The following is a 21,638-nucleotide window of genomic DNA, read 5'->3' as shown; positions in this document are numbered from 1 at the left end:
GCAACTAAGAGCCTGCATTCTGCAACTAAAAGAGCCCGCGTGCTGCCTCGAAGATCCAGCGTGCTGCAACTAAGATCTGGTGCAGCCAAATAAACAAATAAATAAATATTAAAAAGAAATAAAATAAAGATGGGACTAGATAAGACAAGGGTTGGGCTTAATTGTGTTGGGGAGGATGAGCGGTTCCCAAAGAGACCAAGCAGAGGGGGTGATGCGTGTGGTGGGGTTACTAGACAGGGTTCCCATAGTGGCCCAGATCCCACAAAGAAGGACACTCTGAAGCCGCAAGCAGGGAGTGCCTGTTGCAGCACTGCAGGACGTCCCCACGACTCCTGGACCAGGGACCCAGGAGGCTGCCCCAACGAGGAGAGGCCAGGACACCAGCCCAGGGCCCCTGCAGCTAGGTGACCCAGCAAGCATAGGAGGAAGGAAATAAACCAGGGAGCCTAGGGCGTGGGTCCCTGCCAGGAATCCGGGGAGGAGACACCAGGGGAGGCAGTGGAGCCCAGGCTGCCCCAGAGCTGATGGCAGGAGCACCTCCTGGGACAGTGCCTTTTAGGGGGTGAGATGGACAGGACTGTGAGAGCCATGGCTGCTTTGTCTTCCCCAGGACGTGGGCTTCAAGCCTCAGCAAAACCAGGCAGAAGGTGTGAGGAGAACAATGGCCCAAAGCCCAGAAGAGTTGAAGGAGGCCTGTGGGCAGGCATTGGGGGCTTCAGCACATGAGATGGAGGAGGGGACCTGGCAATAGGAGAGATGTCACGCCCTGGTCACAGTCGCCAGCCTCTAACTTTGGCCGCTGACCCGAGCTCTCGGGGACAGCAGAGTCCAGGAGGCGGCAGCAGCAACCTCCCCCAGGCGCAGGTGGATGGCAGCAAGTGTAGGTGTGAGTCGCCCCAGCATTTAAAAATTATAAATTATGCCTTCTCAGGAAAAAGTCAAGATTTAGTTTTGTATAGCACCAAAAATAGTCCCTGGAAGAGAAGAGCTTGTGTGATTATTTGAGGAGAAAAAGTTAATAAAACCATTTTTCCTTTAAGGGCAGATTCGATATTGAGTTAGCTTTCTTGCTCATTACGCTGGAAATCTGATGAAAGTGGCCTTTCTTCTGTGTTACTAAGCCAACCCTGGGTTTAGGGCTTAAAATGACCTGTGACTGGTCCTTTACATGTGGATTGGGATCTAGGCACTATTCTTGGGTCTTCCTTCAATGTGGTGATTCTTGTAACTCAGCTTGTCCCTCTAGGGGTCCCTAAAAGTTATGATTCTGGAGTTGTTGGGATACTGACTCCCATTGATCTGGTGTTGCCAAGCCAGGATTGATCCTGCACCCACAGCTAAGCTTGAGACGGGTAGTAGTGAACTCAGTGGACTGCTGTGTAGACCACTGCTGCCCTGTCATTTGTCCTTCTATCTAAATTGGATGCCACTGTGGCTCTGGTTGTCCTGTGAGTCTAAATGCCTAGGTAAGCAGAGCCCCAGGTTGGTGGTGTACTGTAGCCTTTATAACATGAGCTTCGATAAGGTTCATGGTACGTGTTTTGCTAACTGTTATATCCCCTCTACCCAGCACCATGTATGGCTCGTGGTACAAGCTCAATATATACTTGTTGAACAAAATTGGCCTTGAACATCAAAAGGTAGATAATAAGCTAATTACCCTTTATGAAGCTTTCATAAATGTGATTTAAATCAGGATATTCCTGCCGGTTGACCTCGCTGAACAAAGCTTCCAGAAGCGACAAGTCAAATGTCTTCTCCAGCTCATTGAGAACATTGTAAACCACTCTCGATACAGGGACCAGGTTTCTACAAGAATCTTGACAGTCCTAAAAAATATTGAATGGAAAAAATATGAATACAGACTTCCACGTTACAGAAGAGCCCTAGAAAGAGATTTTATGGTTAATGTATTCCAATTTCCATATATACTTATCTTTTCACATAAAGGTTTAGAATTTCTGTGTATTTGTATGGCTACTAAGTGAAACAGTAAATCCTTTCTCCTTAGAAATCCCCATTTGTGAATCTGACCTCCTCACCCTCATTTATATTAGATGTAAGAAGGAGCAATTCCGAAGAATAAAATGGGTTCAAAGTTAATGGATTTGTAGGCTTCTAAGAGCTTGGTCAAATGTTTTAGGAATAGACTTGGCAGGTGATGAGCAGCTATTCTGTTGACCGGACAACTCCTGCCCCTTCACCGAGACTGACTTGGCCTGGAAGGGCTCAAGGAAGGCAGGTGACAGTTTCCCCTTTTGTGAACTTGACCACAGGGAAAGCATATTTGTAGGGCAAGGAGAAGACTTGCGTCTCTGTAGCTCCAACAACACCTATTGCTAAAATTAACCCAAATTCCAAGACTCCAGAAATAGCATAAATAAAATAAGTAAATAAGTAAATAAATGGAAAAAAAAAGAACCCCCCCCCACACCAAAAACCATTGGAGAAAGAATAGCAAGCATATACTCCCAAATTTGTCCTAACAGGACATCAATACCCTGTGGGTTTTAATGTTCTCAGATCTAACTATTTAAATTGAAGTTCATTGAAAAGAAATGCTATGTCAATTATTATTTCATTAAATCATCTCATTTAAATTATTCATCAATTCATTAAAAATCTTTTAATTCTTAGTTTATGCTCTACTGTGTGCATTTCTACAAGGAATTAAACATCTGTGGAGCACACCTGCTTCAGATGCAGCCTGTCTCCAGTGCTACTCACCTTGACGCCAGTGGTCACCATGATCACCATCCCTTCAGTTAGAAGCAGGACTGTCTCCAGTGATGCCTGTTTCTACTCTCCCTCTCCTTTTTTACCTTATCACAATACTTGAACAATTGCAAAAATACTTGAAAAGGTCTTCTTCTCATAGGACACTCCTCAGTTAGGTACTTGTGCCCTTACTTCTGTGTCCAGGTTATCAAAGCATAACTTAGTATGGGGCTAGTTTACCAGACTGTGACATAATAAACCTCACTTACTTCATACACTCTATTGGTGATGAGTTCACGGTCACGAAGACCCTCAAGGAAAGGAAATGTCTTTTTTATTGCAGTTGAAATCTCCACTTTATGTCTTTTGAAGTGCCTGAATACAGTCTCAAAGATCAGCCTGTCGTCTGTGTTCTGATTTGCTGTGGATGTCCTAGGGAGGAAGAATACCATGTGAAAACGGTCATCAATATTCCAAGACCCTTGTGGAGGCTGTAATATTTTATATATAAAGGGTAGGTTGTGAAGAACCAACATATATAAAATAAGTGGTTTTGGTAGAGACCAGAATAAATGGAATTGAAACAACAAACAATGATATAATAGAAGAAAGTGAGGAGGTTAAGAAAGACTGAAGCACAGGACTGAAAAAGTCCATTCCAGTCTGTCCCAATCAAAACCATTGTAAAGATATCTCCACTTATCTGGTATATTTTTTAATTAAAAAAATTTAAAATTTGTACAAAATCAAGTGGAATAAACAGAGGAATGAAAACAATGGAATAAAAAATATAACCTTGAAAAATGTTTCTTAATTAATAACTAAGAGAAAATAAAACAAGATGTCCCCTCCTCTGATCTATAACTGTTAAGAGCAATACCATCTTGTATTATAAAACTAGTTCATAAATGATAAGATGTGGTTAAGAATGATATGATATGGATAAACTGAGAAATTCACAAGACTATCAGTCGTTTCTTCTGGGACTTCTACTTTGTGTTAATATAAATCTTTCTGTGTTATTGTTTTATATAGTGAATCTTTCTAGACATCTGAATTTCAGAAATTGCTGCTATTTTCTGTGATAGTAATTTTAAACCTGAGCCTTTAATTCTGGTTCTTAGGTGATTATTTTATTGCTCTGATAATGTTTTAATCAACATTTTGTATTCATAAAAGTTATGAAGACATTAGGATTCTTTGTCAAACCAGAAGAAAATTATTGTCACTTACCAGTACCCAAAACCATCAAAGAAATGTCACATTATTTTGTTGAATTCTGCATAAAGAAGCTTCTGATTAAAGACTGCAGATTGAAGAGAATCATTTGTCTTCTCTTTTATTATCTCCCCTCCCCCCCACTAAAATGCTAATGAAGGGATTGGATTCACAATGACAAGGAGAATGGCAGGGGGCAATGAGCAGATGAGAGATTACTACCGAAATCTATAAGACAAAAACTGGTCAGAGGATCGCTAATTACTATTGTAGGTGGAGGATGCTCCCGGAGGTCAGAGAAGCAACCAGTGTGCCCTGCAGCACCTGGAGAAGCAGTGGCGATCACAAGGGAGACATGGTGCTGAAAACTGTTGTGTTATTTGAAAAATGAAGAACAGAACAACACACCCTCCACCCCTCAACTTGCATCCTGACCACTTGTGCCCAGGCAGCCTCTCAGATGGAAACATTGCTGTCCTTTCTGTCACCATATGTTAATTTTGCCTGTTCCTGGATTCCACATACATGAAAATAATACAACACATGTGCTTTGTGTCTGACTTCTTTTGCTCATCATCCATGTTGTTGGATGAACAGAAATTTGTTCTTTTTTATTGTTGAAGGTATTCCATTGTGTGGACCTACCACAATCCGTTTATTCATTTTCCTGTTTATGGACACTTGGGTGGATTCTAGTCTGGGACTAGTTTGAATAAAGCTGTTGTTCTTGTACAAGTTTTTTAGTGGCAAGATGTTTTAATTTCTCTTGGGTAAATAACTAGGAGTGGAATTGTTGGGTCATTGTGTAGGAATATGTTTAATGGTTTTAGAACCTGTCAAACTGTATTTCAAAGTCTATGTTTGACCCATTTTAGTCTATAATGTATAATGTGATATCCCATATAGTTTTAATTTGTATTTCTTTAATGACTGATAATATTGAGCACACTTCTGTATGCTTATTGGCAATTCATAATCTCCTTTTGTGAAGTGTCTTTCCAAGTCTTTGGCCCATTTATATTATTAGATTGTCATTTATTATTTATTGATGTGTACGAGTTTGTATATATTATGGAAAGAAGTGTTTTGTTTAATATACGTATTATGAACATTTTTTCCCATTCTGTGGTTTGCCTTTCATTTTCTTAACCATGTCTTTTGACGAGGAGAAATGTATAATTTTGATGAAGCTAAAGCTATCATTTTTTTCTTCTGTGGCTAATAACTTCAGTGTACTACTTAAGAAATCTTTGCCTTCCCCAAGTTAATGAAAATATTCAAAAAGTAATTTACAGTATGAGCATGGGTCTATTTCTGGATTTTCTATTCTGTACTATTTATCTGTTTGTCTATCCTTGTGCCAATAGTATATTGATTTGAATACTACAGCTTATAGTAAGTTTTGAAGTCAATTAGGAAAATATGTCTTGAGTTTTCTAGGTCTTTTGTTTTTCCACATATCTTTTAAATTGGATTTGTCAATTTCTACAAGAAAAGCGTTTTAGAGTTTTATAAGGTTTGCATTGAACTTGTTGATAAATTTGGTGAAAAGTGGCATCTTAACAATATTGAGCTCTAATCCATTTATTTATTTTTCCTTAATCTTGCCAGAAGTGTTTACAGCTTTCAGTATAGAAGTCATACACTTCTTTCATTAAAATTATTCTTAGTTATTTTATTCTTTGAGGGGGCTACTTTAAATGATATTGCTTTTAAAATTATTTCTAACAATTGTATGAACATAGAATCGATTTTCAGAAACATTAACCATGTATTCATGACCTTCCTAAATTCATGTATTCTAGTAATATATTCATAGATTTCCTTTGGATTTTATAGAAAAAAACAATCATGTCATCAGCAAATAAAACTCCTTTACTTCTTCCTTTCCAAAAATTGTTTCTTTTTTCTTTCTTGTTGCACTGGTTAGGAGTTTAAATACAATGTTGAGGAGAAATGGTGAGAATGGAATCCCTTGCCTTGTTTCCAATGTTAGAGAAAATGCATTTAGTATCACCATCAAGTATGATGTCATACACACACACACACACACACACAACTGAGGAAGTTTCTGTTTATTGCTAGTTTGCTGAGAGTTTTATCATGGACAGACGTTAATTATCAAATGCATCTATTGAGCTATTCATATCGTTTTCCTTCTTTATTCTTTAATTTGGTGAGTCACGTTGATTGATTTCCAGAGCCTCCTCTTAAGTAGAAGCAGATAACCACAGGTCAGCAGACATTTGAAGAAAGTCTCCAATATCAGAAAGAAAGAAAAACATTAAAAAAGAGAAAAAGTTGCCCCAGGAGAAACAGAGATATTGTAGGAAACAAGAGAAACTTCCAAAACCTCTAATATTTTTAGAGAGATTTGAGAATACGTATTGCATCCCTGGTTACAAAGAAAAAGGAACTAACAGAGAAAGAGATAGTGGCATTAGATATTTTTTAAAATTGATTTTTGGAAATTTACTAAGATTTACTAAAATCGTTGTAAAATAAAGTTGGGGAAATTTCCCACAAAATTAAATGAAGAGATTAAAAGAACAAAAAAGAATAAATTTGAAAGACAACATAGGAGAGTAAGATTAATTTAGGGGTCTAATAGCAACCTAATTAGAGTCAAGAAATATGTGCAAGGAAATGCAGAGGAGGACCACATCAAGAGAATTATTCAAGGAGATATATACCATGGAGTAGAAGGACATGGATTTTTTTAAAAGGACTTAGAGAAATGAATTTTAAAAGAACCAAACCAAGGCATATCACTATGAAATGCCAACATCTAAAAAACAGAGAGGAGCTTAAAATATTCCAGAAAGAATTAAGAAATTGGTCACTTATGGAGGAATGATGGCAAGAATAGCTTGAGACATCTCATCAGTAACAGATCTAGCCCTTCAAAATGCAGAGTGAATCAGGACAACTTCAGACATGTAGGGCTGAGAAATTTTACTTTACAAACATCCATTTTGAGTGTTTTCCTAAAATTCTCTTTATTTCCTTTATGCATATGTCAATACGTATATTTAAGGTTTAAAAATACAGTTTATATGTGCTCTAAAATTTTTATGCAATCGTTATTTTCCTTTCCATCCACATCACTGTGCCCACTCCTCCTGCATAATCCATTTTAATCACCTTGCATGTATTCTTTCCTAAATTCTCCATAAGCATACAAATCCATCTACCTATTTCTATAACCTACCCATATCTTTCAGGGGTTTTATTCATCATATTATATTAAAATATTATATAATTTTCTTTGAATTACAAATTGTCTTCTGCATCAAATTTGTCTTCACATTAATACCTTGCAAAATATTCTCTAAGTCATCTAGTGTGGTTCTAGCTTGTTTATTTATTTATTTTGTCAATGTATAATACTGAACAGCACACACCCACTCTTAGGAAAATACAATATGATGGATTTTGGAAAAACAGGGAAGTAATCCAGTAATGAGGAAGATGTGAAAATTAGAAACCAGTGGATCCAGTAATGGATCCAAGTTGGCAGTCCAGTAACAGATGGAGAACATGAACATCTCAGATTGGAACAGGTGATGATTAGAGCATATAAATAAGTGCAATGAATGACAACAATGTCATAAGGGAAGGGAGAAGGGAATTGGGAATACTCTGCTATAAGGTACCTGTGCTACAGGGGAAGTGGTATAAAATGTGTATTGCAATCTCTAGACAACCACCAAAAACATTTAAAAAGAAGTATAATTGATATGTTAATAGAAGACTAAGATGGACTCATATAAAATGCTAAATTAAAGCTAGAGAAGGCAGAAAAAGAGGGGGAAAAAAGAGACAAAGAACAAATACAATGAATAAAGAACAGTTACAAACATGGTAATATAATCCAGTATATTAATAATTACTTTCAGTGTGAATGGCCTGAATACTCCAATTAAAAACAGAGATTGTCAAAGTGACTGAGAAAACAAGACCCAACCTTATATTGTCAATAAGAAAAAAACAAATATGAAGATGCGGGTTAAGAATGGAGAAGGAGATACCATGTCAACACTAATCAAAAGAAAGATAGAGTAGCTATATTATTTCCAGAGAAAAAAGACTCAGGACAAGAAAAAATATTAATTAAGAGAAAGAGAGCATTACATATGATAAAGGGGTCACTTTTCCAAGAAGACATAACAATCCTTAATGTGGTATTTACACATGATAAACACACAGCAACAAATTGTGTAAGGGAAAAATTGATAGAACAGTAATAGAAATAGACAAATCCACTATTCCAGTTGGATACATGAACAGCCCTCTTTTAGTCATTTATAGATCAAGCAGGTAGAGAAGCCATAAGAATATAGTTGACCTGAACATCACTACCAATCAACTTGATCTGTTTGACATTTTTAGAATACTCCATCCGACCACAGCAGAATACACATACTCCTCAAGAACACATGGAATAATCACCCTTACCAAGATAGAATACACTCTGGGCCATAAAACACATCTTAAATTTAAAAGAATAGAAATCATAAAAAGTATGTTCTCAGAAAAAAGGAATTAAACTACAAATAAATAACAGAAAGGGGTGGGAAATTCCCCCAAATACTTGGAGATTTAAAAATACACTCTTAAATAACACGTGGGTCAAGAAAAAGTCTTAAGAGAAATTTTAAAATATTTTGAACTGAACGAAAATAAACTAAACTACAACTTATCGAAATTTGTGGGATGCTGAAAAAGCAGTGACTACAAAGAAATGAATTCCATTGAATGTATATATTATTATGTATATATTAGAAAAGAGGAAAGATGTAAAATCAATAATATAAGTTTCTCCCATTGGAAAGTGGAAAGAAAGAGCAACTTAAGCTTAAAGCAGTAGAAGAAATGAAATAAAAGAGCAAAAAGCAATGAAAGAGAAAATTCCACAAAACCTAAAACTTGTTCTTGGAAAAGATCAATAAAATTGATAAACTTCTACCCAGGCTAACTAAAGAAAAAAAGAGAAAGAAGTCACATATTACCAATATCAGAAGTGAAATTAGGATCATCACAACTGATTTTATGAACATTAAAATGATAACAAAGGAATACTATGAACAAATCTGTTCCCCCAAATTTGATAACCTAAATAAAATTGACCAAATCCTCGAGAGATACAAACTATCAAAACTCACACAAGGAGAAATGGATAGTTTGAATAGGCCTATATTCATTACAAAATTGAATTAGTAATTAATAACTTTGAAAAAAGTAAGCACTAGGCCCAGGGGATTCCACTGGTTAATCCTACCAAACATTTAAGGAAGAAATGATACCCATTCTCCACATTCTTGTCCAGAAAATAGAAGCAGAGAGAACACTTCTTAATTCCTTCTATGAGCCCAGCACTACTGCAATACCCAAAGCAGGTAAAGACAAACTACAGATCAATATCTCTCATGAATATAGATGTAAAAATCTTCAAGAAAATATTAGTAAATTGCATCCAAAAGTGTAAAATATATGTAGCATGACCAAGTGTAACTTATTCCAGATATGCAAGCCTGGTTCAATATTTGAAATCAATCAGTGTAATCCACCATATCAACAAGTAAAAGAAAAAAATTTGGATGATCATATCAATTGATATGGAAAAGTCATTTAACAAATTCCATCACTTTTTCATGTAAAAACCCCTAGAAAACTAGAAATAGAGAGGAACATCTTCAAAATGAGAAAGAATATCTTTTAAAACATCTATAGCTAGTATCATACTTACTGTTGAAAACCTGCACACTTTCCTCCTAGGATGAGAAACAAGGCAAAGATGTCCTCTTTCACTATTCCTATTCAACACTGTACTAGAAGGCACAGCTAGTGCAAAAAAAGGAGAAAAGGAAATTTAATGTACAGAGTTTGGGAAGGAATAAAACTATCTTTGTTTGCAGATAACATGACTGTTTATATGTAGAAAATCCCAAAGAATTCACATGCACACAAAACCTGGAACTAATAGTTAAGTATAGAGAGGTTGCTGGACACTAGGTTAACATACAAAGATCAATTGCTTTTGTATATACCAGCACTGAAAACTCGGAATTTGAAATGCAATAAGACAATAACATTTACAATAGCACCAAAAATATTAAATACTTAGGTATGAATCTAACAAAATATATACAGAATCTATATGCAGAAAATTACTCTAGAAAGAGAAGAATTTTATTTTGCAAAATAATATAATAGTAACTACTTTGATGTAAAATTTCAAATTATATAAACAGTGTTGAGCTTAGTGGTAAAGGAAAATTCTTATTAAATTATTTCTTTTAAACATGAAATTCGAACAATATGGTTTCAAATTCACCACTAAAAAATACAGAAAAATAGATTAAAAATTATTTTGAAAAGTTGAAAATAACCACTGGTTGAGTGAAATCAGACTCTAATAAAACCTTATGAAAGACTAAAAAATAATATAAAAAGGAAATACAGCTTGCATTTTTAGAGAGTAAAAAATCAAGGAAACTAATAGGAATTTAGTAACTAAGAGAAAAATAACAAGTATGAAAAATACATTATTAAAAACACTAAATGTAAATGAAAAATAATGGTATTGAAAGGTGCAGGATTAAAAATAGAATCCAATAAGAGACACAAGAAAGACAAAGTGACAAAAAATTTGTTAAAATCAAAGATAGGCAAGTTATGGTATTCAGATATAAACAAAATAAAAAATAAGGGTATTTATATTCATCTCAAAGCAAAATTCAAAGAACAAATAATGGGGCAAATGTTTTATGAATATTGAGAAACAATTCACCTCTAGTGTTTGACTCTTCACATATTCAAAAAATGATCAAAATATACAGGCTCTGGATAAATTAGCAAGAAAGATTTATTATTTAATCTTGTGACCTAAAAACACAGAAAATTTTCTCTCAATGTCCTTTAAATGCATACCAATACAGATCATAATCTTGACCATAAATGAAGTCTCAATAAGTTAGAATCAGTAGATGCTAAATAGGCTGCACGTTAAAGAAAATAAACCACACAGAGTTTTATAAAACAAAACAAGGACTAAGATAAAAACCACAAGCCTCAAGGGTCAGTAAGTGGCGAGAGCACCAGAATCACAACTAGCTGCTGAACAATCATTGACAGGAAGACACTGGAACTCACCAAAAAAGATACCCCACATCCAAAGACAAAGGAGAAGCCACAATGAGACAGTAGGAGGGGTGCAATCACAGTAAAATCAAATCCCATAACTGCTGGGTGGGTGACTCACAGACTGGAGAACAATTATACCACAGAAGTCCACCCACTGGACTGAAGGTTCTGAGACCCACGTCAGGCTTCCCAACCTGGGGGTCTGGCAACGGGAGGAGGAATTCCTAGAGAATCAGACTTTGAAGCCTAGCGGGATTTGATTACAGGACTTTGACAGGACTGGGGGAAACAGAGACTCCACTCTTGGAGGACACACACAAAGTAGCGTGTGCATCAGGACCCAGGGGAAGGAGCAGTGACCCTGGGGGAGACTGAACGAGACCTATCTGCTAGTGTTGGAGGGTCTCCTGCAGAGGCGGGGGGTGGCTGTGTCTCATCGCAAAGACAAGGACACTGACAGGAGAAGTTCTGGGAAGTATTCCTTGGCGTGAGCCCTCCCAGAGTCCACCATTAGCCCCACCAAAGAGCTCCTGTAGGCTCCAGTGTTGAGTCGCCTCACGCCAAACAACCAACAGGGAGAGAACCCAGCCCCACCCGTCAGCAGACAAGTGGATTAAAGTTTTACTGAGCTCTGTCCAGCAGAGCAACAGCTAGCTCTACCCACCACCAGTCCCTCCCATCAGGAAACTTGCACAAGCCTCTTAGACAGCCTCATCCACCAGAGGGCAGACAGCAGAAGCAAAAAGAACAACCCTGCAGCCTGTGGAACAACAACCACATTCACAGAAAGATAGACAAGATGAAAAGGCAGAGGGCTACGTACCAGATGAAGGAACAAGATAAAACCCCAGAAAAACAACTAAATGAAGTGGAGATAGGCAACCTTCCAGAAAAAGAATTCAGAGTAATGATAGTGAAGATGATCCAGGACATAGGAAAAAGAATGGAGGCAAAGATCGAGAAGATGCAAGAAATGTTTAACAAAGACCTAGAAGAATTAAAGAACAAACAAACAGAGATGAACAATACAATAACTGAAATGAAAAATACACTAGAAGGAATCCATAGCAAAATAACTGAGGCAGAAGAACAGATAAGTAACCTGGAAGACAGAATGGTGGAATTCACTGCTGTGGAACAGAATAAAGAAAAAAGAATGAAAAGAAATGAAGACAGCCTAAGAGACCTCTGGGACAACATTAAACACAACAACATTCACATTATAGGGGTCCCAGAAGGAGAAGAGAGAGAGAAAGGACCAGAGAAAATATTTGAAGAAATTATAGTCGAAAACTTCCTTAACATGGGAAAGGAAATAGCCACCCAAGTCCAGGAAGCGCAGAGAGTCCCATACAGGATAACCCAAGGAGAAACATGCTGAGACACATAGTAAGCAAATTCGCAAAAATTAAAGACAAAGAAAAAGAGGGAGAGGACTCAAATCAATAAAATTAGAAATGAAAAAGGAGAAGTTACAACAGACACTGCAGAAATACAAAGCATCCTAAGAGACTATTACAAGCAACTCTATGCCAATAAAATGGACAACCTGGAAGAAATGGACAAATTCTTAGAAAAGTATAACCTTCCAAGACTGAACCAGGAAGAAATAGAAAATATGAACAGACCAATCACAACTAATGAAATTGAAACTGTGATTAAAAATCTTCCAACAAAAAAACCCCAGGACCAGATGACTTCACAGGTGAATTCTATCAAACATTTATAGAAGAGCGAACACCCATCCTTCTCAAACTCTTCCAAAAAATTGCAGAGGAAGGAATACTCCCAAACTCATTCTACGAGGCCACCATCACCCTGATACCTAAACCAGACAAAGACTCTACAAAAAAAGAAAATTACAGACCAATATCACTGATGAATATGGTTGCACAAATCCTCAACAAAATACTAGCAAACAGAATCCAGCAACACATTAAAAGGATCAAACACCATGATCAAGTGGGATTTATCCCAGGGATGCAAGGATTCTTCAGTATATGCAAATCAATCAATGTGATACACCATAATAACAAATTGAAGAATAAAAACCATATGATCATCTCAATAGATGCAGAAAAAGCTTTTGACAAAATTCAACACCCATTTATGATAAAAACTCTCCAGAAAGTGGGCATAGAGGGAACCTACTTCAACATAATAAAGGCCATATACGACAAACCCACAGCAAATATCATTCTCAACTGTGAAAAGCTGAAAGCATTTCCTCTAAGATCAGGAACAAGATAAGGATGTCCACTCTCACCACTATTATTCAACATAGTTTTGGAAGTCCTAACCATGGCAATCAGAGAAGAAAAAGAAATAAAAGGAATACAGATTGGAAAAGAAGAAGTAAAACTGTCACTGTTTGCAGATGACATGATACTATACATAGAGAATCCTAAAAATGTCACCAGAAAACTACTAGAGCTAATCAATGAATTCGGTAAAGTTGCAGGATACAAAATTAAGGCACAGAAATCTCCTGCATTCCTGTACACTAATGATGAAAAATCTGAAAGAGAAATTAAGGAAACACTCTCATTTACCATTGCAACAAAAAGAATAAAATACCTAGGAATAAACCTACCTAGGGAGAAAAAAGACCTGTATGCAGAAAACTATAAGATAATGATGAAAGAAATTAAAGATGATACAAACAGATGGAGAGATATACCATGTTCTTGGATTGGAAGAATCAATATTGTGAAAATGACTATACTACCCAAAGCAATCTACACATTCAGTGAAATCCCTATCAAATTATAAATGGCATTTTTTTCAGAACTAGAACAAAGAATCTTAAAATTTGTATGGAGACACAAAAGGCCCTGAATAGCCAAAGCAGTCTTGAGGGAAAAAAAAACGGAGCTGGAGGAATCAGACTCCCTGACTTCAGACTATACTACAAAGCTACAGTAATCAAGACAGTATGGTACTGGCACAAAAACAGAAATATAGGTCAATGGAACAGGATAGAAAGCCCAGAGATAGACCCATGCATCTATGGTCAACTAATCTATGACAAAGGAGGCAAGGGTATACCATGGAGAAAAGACAGTCTCTTCAATAAGTGATGCTGGGAAAACTGGACAACTACATGTAAAAGAATGCATTTAGAACACTCCCTAACACCATACACAAAAATAAACTCAAAATGGATTAGAGAACTTAATGTAAGACTGGACACTATAAAACTTTCAGAGGAAAACATAGGAAGAACACTCTTAGACATAAATCACAGCATGATCTTTTTTGATCCACCTCTAGAGTAATGGAAATAAAAACAAAAATAAACAAATATGACCTAATGAAACTTAAAAGCTTTTGCAAAGCAAAGAAAACTACAAACAAGATGAAAAGACAACCCTCAGAGTGGGAAAAAGTATTTGCAAATGAATCAGTGGACAAAGGATTAATCTCCAAAATATATAAGCAGCTCATGCAGCTTAATATTAAAAAAACAAACAACCCAATCCAAAAATGGGCAGAAGACCTAAATAGACATTTCTCCAAAGAAAACATACGGATGGCCAAGAAGATGAAAAGCTGTTCAACATTACTAATTATTAGAGAAATGCAAGTCAAAACTACAATGAGGTATCACCTCACACCAGTCAGAAGGGCCATCATCAAAAACTCTACAAACAATAAATGCTGGAGAGGGTGTGGAGAAAAGGAACCCTCTTGCACTGTTGGTGGGAATGTAAATTGATACAGCCACTATGGAGAACAGTGTGGAGGTTCCTTAAAAAACTAAAAATAGAATTACCATATGACCCAGCAATCCCACTACTGGGCATAGACCCAGAGAAAACCGTAATTCAAAAAGAATAGCCAGGTCATGGAAGCAACATAAATGCCCATTGACAGACGAATGGATAAAGAAGAAGTGGTACCTATATACAGTGGAATATTACTCAGCCATAAAAATGAACGAAATTGGGTTATTTGTAGAGATGTGGATGAATCTAGAGACTGTCATACAGAGTGAAGTAAGTCAGAAAGAGAAAAAAATATATCATATATTAACGCATATATCTGGAACCTAGAAAAATGGTACAGATGAACCGGTTTGTAGGGCAGAAATAGAGACACAGATGTAGAGAACAAACGTATGGATACCAAGGGGGGAAAGTGGCAGGGTGGGGGGGGGGATAGTGTGGTGAATTGGGAGATTGGATTGACATGTATACACTAATATGTATAAAATGGATAACTAATTAGAACCTGCTGTATAAAAAAATAAATTTCAAAAATTAAAAAAAAAATTACTATGCTTTCCTAATTGGTGGCACCTTATATATCTCTGTATATTTAGATCTTGTTTAATTTCCTTCAATAAGATTTTATAGTTTTTTTCTTCATATAGGTTCATACTTTTCAGATGTTTATAAATATATACATATTTGCTATTATGTTTGAAGTATTATTTTATTTCTTTTATGGTGTTCCAAATAAAATCTATAAATTTTATATGTCTATTTTGTATTCATGCAGATTGGAAAATTCTTTTTCTAGTTCTTATGGATTTTAGTTAGGATGCTAGAGTTTCCATGTATATAAACGTAGGACATATAATGTTGTATCTTATTTTAGTATTTATACCAATGACTTCATTTTCTTATCCTATTGCATTAGCCAAAACTTCTAAAAATATATATATATAACAAAGATGGTTAATGGTAGGCATCTCTGTCTTTTTTTCTATTTAAATTATTTCATCATTTCAATGTTTACTGTAATATTTGTTATTTTTGGAGACTTCATATTGTGTTAAGCATCTGTATATTTCATATAGTTTTTTTTTCTATCTTTTTTTTTTAACATCTTTATTGGAGTATAATTGCTTTACAATGTTGTGTTAGTTTCTGCTGTATAACAAAGTGAATCAGCTATACGTATACATATATCCCCATATCCCCTCCCTCTTGTGTCTCCCTCCCACCCTCTCTATCCCACCCCTCTAGGTGGTCACAAAGCACCGAGCTGACCTCCCTGTGCTATGTGGCTGCTTCCCACTAGCTACCTATTTTACATTTGGTAGTGTATATATGTCAATGCCACTCTCTCACTTCGTCCCAGCTTACCCTTCCCCCTCCCCATGTCCTCAAGTCTATTCTCTATGTCTGCGTCTTTATAAAAATAGCTGTTAGGTCTTAAGAAATTCCCTTTTAGGATTATTTATGGGTATATTTATACACGTTTTCTCCTTTTGTTTGTTGATGTAATAAATTATATAAAGAGATTTCCTAATGCTAAACCATCTTTACTCATTCTCATTTAGTATTGCATTTTCTTCCACTTTTTTTTTTAAATAGCCTCTAACCACAAAATCTCATCTTTGACCCAACACAGTATATTTTTGATTTTTGTTGTTTTCTTTTTTAGGAAGGCACGTTTGGTTTATTTTTTTTTTCAAATATTTGAATTTTATTTTATTTATTTTTTTATACAGTAGCTTCTTATTAGTTATCCATTTTCTACGTATTAGTGTTTCTATGTCAATCCCAATCTCCCAATTCATCACACCAATACCCCTCCCCCACCACCACTTTCCCCACTTGGTGTCCATACGTTTGTTCTCTACATCTGTGTCTCAATTTCTGCCATGCAAACGAGTTCATCTGCACCGTTTCTCTAGCTTCCACATATATGCGTTAATATACGATATATTTTTTTCTCTTTCTGACTTACTTCACTCTGTATGACAGTCTCTAGATTGATCCATCCACATCTCTACAAATGACCCAATTTCATTCCTTTTTATGGCTGAGTAATATTCCATTGTATATATGTACCACATCTTTATCCATTCGTCTGTCGATGGGCATTAAGGTTGCTTCCATGACCTGGCTATTGTAAATAGTGCTGCAATGAACACTGGGGTGCCTGTGTCTTTTTGAATTATGGTTTTCTCTGGGTATATGCCCAGTAGTGGGATAAGCATAGTAATTTTAAAATGTCAGTCCTTCTGAAATTATCATAAAAGTGTGGTACACTTGCAACTTGTAATCCCATTGGAAGTGGATAAAGTAGTATAAAAACATACATGACAGAATAAATATCTGAGTCAAGCCAAGAAAAAGCATACAAAGAAAAAGACCTGTACTCAGAAAACCATAAGATACTAGTGAAAGAAATCAAAGATGACACAAACAGATGGAGAGATATACCATGTTCTTGGATTGGAAGAAGCAATATTGTCAACATGACTATACTACCCAAAGCAATCTACAGATTCAGGGCAATCCCTATCAAATTATCAATGGCTTTTTCACAGAATTAGAACAAAAAAATTTACAATTTGTATGGAAACACAAAATACCCCGAATAGTCAAAGCAATCTTGAGAAAGAAAAACGGAGCTGGTGGAATCAGGCTCCCTGACTTCAGACTATACTACAAAGTTACAGTAATCAAAACAGTATGGTACTGGCACAAAAACAGAAATACAGATCAATGGAACAGGATAGAAAGTCCAGAAATCAACTCGTGCACCTATGGTCAATTAATCTATGGAAAGGAGGCAAGAATATACAATGGAGAAAAGACAGTGTCTTCAATAAATGGTGCTGGGAAAACTGGACAGCTACATGTAAAAGAATGAAATTAGAACATTCTTTAATACCATACACAAAAATAAACTCAAAATGAATTAAAGACCTAATTGTAAGACCTGATACTATAAAACTCTTAGAGGAAAACATAGGAAGAACACTGTCTGACATAAATCGGAGCTAGATCTTTTTCGATCCGTCTCCTAGAGTAATGCAAATAAAAACAAAAATAAACAAATGGGATCTAATTAAACTCAAAAGCTTTTGCACGGCAAAGGAAACCATAAACCAAATGAAAAGGCAACCCACAGAATGGGAGAAAATATTTGCAAAGGGACCAACAAGGGATTAATCTCCAAAATATACAAACAGCCCATACAGCTTAATATCAAAAACACAAGCAACCCAATCAAAAAATGGGCAGAATATCTAAACAGATATTTCTCCAAAAAAGACATACAGGTGGCCAAAAAGCACATAAAAGGTGCTCAACGTCATTAATTATTAGAGAAATGCAAATCAAAACTACAATGAGGTATCACCTCACACCAGTCAGAAGGGCCATCATCAAAAACTCTACAAACAATAAATGCTGGAGAGGGTGTGGAGAAAAGGGAACCCTCTTGCACTGTTGGTGGGAATGTAAATTGATACAACCACTATGGAGAACAGTATGGAGGTTCCTTAAAAAACTAAAAATAGAACTACCATATGACCCAGCAATCCCACTCCTGGGGGTTTATCCTGAGAAAACCATAATTCAAAAAGATACATGCACCCCAACGTTCACTGCAGCACTATTTACAATAGCCAGGACAGGGAAGCAACCTAAATGTCCATCAACAGAAAAATGGATAAAGAAGAAGTGGTACGTATATACAATGGAATATTACTCAGCCATTAATAAGAATGAAATAATGCCATTTGCAGCAACATAGGTGGACCCGGAGATTATCATACTAAGTGAAGTAAATCAGACAGAGAAAGACAAATATGATATTGCTTATATGCAGAATCTAAAAAAATATGATACAAATGAACTTATTAACAAAACAGAAGCACACTCACAGACTTAGAAAACAAACTTATGGTTACCAAAGGGGCAAGGTGGGGGAGGGATAAACTGGGAGTTTGGGATTGACATATACACACTCCGGTATTTAAAATAGATAACCAACAAGGATCTACTGTATAGCACAGGGAACTCTGCTAAATATTCTGTAATAAGGTAAATGGGAAAAGAATTTGAAGAAGAATAGATACATGTGTATGTATAACTGAATCACATTGCTGTATACCTAAAACTAACATAACATTGTAAATCAACTATACTCCAATATAAAATAAAAATTAAAAAAATAAAATGACAAGCAAAAAAAGTCTGAATAATATTCCATTATAAGTGTATTCCACATATTCTTTATACATTCATCTGTCAACAAATATATGGGTTGTCTCCATATTTTGGAAACTGTGAATAATGCTGCAGTGAACATGGGGGTGCATATATCTCTTCCAGATCCTGATTTCCATTCTTAAATACCCAGAAGTAGGATTGCTGGATCATATGATAGTTCTATTTTTAATTTTTTTGGAACCTTCATATTGTTTTCTACAGTGGCTGCACAACTCTATCAGTGTACAAGTGTTCCAATTTCTCCATATCTTTGTCAATACTTGTTATCTCCAATTTCTCCATATCTTTGTCAATACTTGTTATCTTTGGTTTTTTGATAATAGCCATCCTAACAAGTGTGAGGTGATATCTCGTTGTGGTTTTGATCTGCATTTCTCTCATGATGAGTGATGTTGAGCATTTTTTCACATACCAGGTAGCAATTTGTATGTCTTCTTGGAAAAATGTCTATTCATGTCCTTTGCCCATGTCTTTTAAAAATTGGTTGTGTTTTTTGTTTGTTTGTTTTGCTATTAAGTTGTAGGAGATTTATGTATATTGGATATTAACCCCTTGTCAGATAGATGGTTTACAAATACTTTCTCCCGTTCCATAAGATGTCTTTTCATTCTGTTGATGTTTTCCTTTGCTCTGCAGAGCTTTTTAGTTTGATATACTCCCACTTGTTTATTTTGGGGTTTGTTGCCCGTGCTTTTGCTGTCAGATCCAAGAAATTATTGCCAAAAGCAATGCCAAGACTTCCCCCCCTCCACAATGTTTTCTTTAAACAGTTTTACAGTTTCAGAGATTTTTTTTAAAAATTATGTTTAAAATAGACCTTTTTTAAAGAGCAGTTTAGGTTCACAGCAAAATTGAGTAGAAAGTAGAGATTTCTCCTATGTCCTCTCCCCTAAACATGCCTAGTACACTCCATTACCAATGTTCCCCAACAGAGTGGTACATTTTTTACAATTATGAACCTACTTTGACACATCATCATCACTCAAAGGCCATAGATTACATTAGGATTCATTCTTGTACACTGTTGGCTTAGACAAATACATAATGCCATGTATCCACCATTATAGTATCATACAGAGTAGTTTCTCTGCTCTAAAAATGCTCTGTGCTCTGCCTATTTATCCCTCCTCCAAATCCCTGGCAGCAACTGATCTTTTTACTGTCTCCATTGTTTTGCCTTTTCCAGACTGTCATATGGTTGGAATCATAGTACGTAACCTTTTCAGATTGTCTTCTTTTACTTAATAACATGCATTTCCTTTTGGCCTGAATAGTATTCTGTTGTCTAAATGTACCACAGTTTATTTATCCATTCACTTTTTGGAGGACATTTTGGTTGCTTCCAAATTTTGGCAATTATTTATAGATTTTTAAAATTTAGATATAACTGGCATATAACATTACATTAGTTTCAGGGGTGCATCACAAGAATATGATATTTGTATATATTATAAAATAATCACCACAATAAGTCTACTTAACATTCATCACCATACATAGTTACAAATTTTTCTCTTGTGATGAAAACTTTAAGATATACTCTCTTAGTATTTTCAAATATGCAATACAGTATTATTAACAAGAGCCCCCATGCTCTATATTACAATAGTTTCAGGTCTTACAGTTAAGTCTTTAATCAGTTTTGACTTGATTTTTGTATATGTTGTAAGACTGGGGTCCAGTTATGTTTCTTATTCCTTCACTCTGTGAAATTGGCTACTGCTTTTATACATCCACATCTCATCTTTTGAAATGTCTGCTTGACATCTGGTGTTTGATATCCTCCCTTCTCTTCTCTCGTCCTTGCTGCTTTCTGCCATGTAACTGACAGATGATTTAGTGTTAGAAAGAGCACTGATAAATGCCGATGTGTTCAATCTGCCGGGTTTAGCCAAAAGCATAGAAAAATTTTCTAATGTGACCTGTCCTAGAATTCCTGAGATGATACTTATGTGGTAATATCACACTAATTTTTCATCCACCCTTGGACTGGACTCACTAATATCTTATTAAGGGATTTAATATTATGTGTTTATAAGCAACATTAACCTACAATTTTCATTTATCTTGTGTTTATCTGGGTTTGATAGCAGAAATATAGTAATCTCATGATGATTTGGGGTGATTTGACTTTTTTTAACTTATCGGAATAATTTACTTAGTACAAATATTCTCTGTTCCTTGAAGGATTGCTGGAAATTATTCATTAAACTGTTTGATGTCTAGGGGTGGGAGTGTCGGGGGGTGGGGAGAGGGCGGGGTTAGGGTAGGTCTGGAAGGACATTATACATTTCTTCTACTACTTTTAGTTCTATTTAGTTCTCAAGTTGACTCAGTTTTGATCATTCCTATTTTCCTAAAAAGTAACCATTTTTCCTAGATTGTCATATTTATTGGTAGGAAATTATACATGGATTTTTTTAATATAAAATTTTAATCTTTTCTTTAACTAGAGACATATCCCTTTCCTTATTTCTAGCGTTGTTCATTTATGTCTTTCCTTTTGTTCTCTTGATCAAATGTTCCATTTTGTTATTCTTGTCCAAGAACCACCTTTTGGTTCTCTTGGTTCCATTG

At 35.7% G+C, this 21,638-nt stretch overlaps 1 protein-coding gene across 6 annotated transcripts in view; it reads right to left on the bottom strand.

The window, feature by feature from the left end:
* The window catches only part of LOC133090029 (nuclear body protein SP140-like protein), a 91,368-nt gene that overhangs the window by 48,271 nt on the left and 21,459 nt on the right, over positions 1 to 21,638 (bottom strand). For all 6 annotated transcript variants that reach the window (XM_061188282.1, XM_061188305.1, XM_061188291.1 and 3 more), the window contains exons 2-3: positions 2,988 to 3,150; positions 1,661 to 1,829 (exon numbers count right to left, since the gene is read on the bottom strand). In XM_061188282.1, coding sequence (XP_061044265.1) covers positions 1,661 to 1,829; positions 2,988 to 3,150 — 332 coding nt within the window. The remainder of the gene's footprint in view (positions 1 to 1,660; positions 1,830 to 2,987; positions 3,151 to 21,638) is intronic.

This window comes from Eubalaena glacialis, chromosome 1, assembly GCF_028564815.1.
Source record: "Eubalaena glacialis isolate mEubGla1 chromosome 1, mEubGla1.1.hap2.+ XY, whole genome shotgun sequence".
Taxonomy (NCBI): domain Eukaryota; kingdom Metazoa; phylum Chordata; class Mammalia; order Artiodactyla; family Balaenidae; genus Eubalaena; species Eubalaena glacialis.
This window is presented reverse-complemented; position numbering and strand designations above follow the sequence as displayed.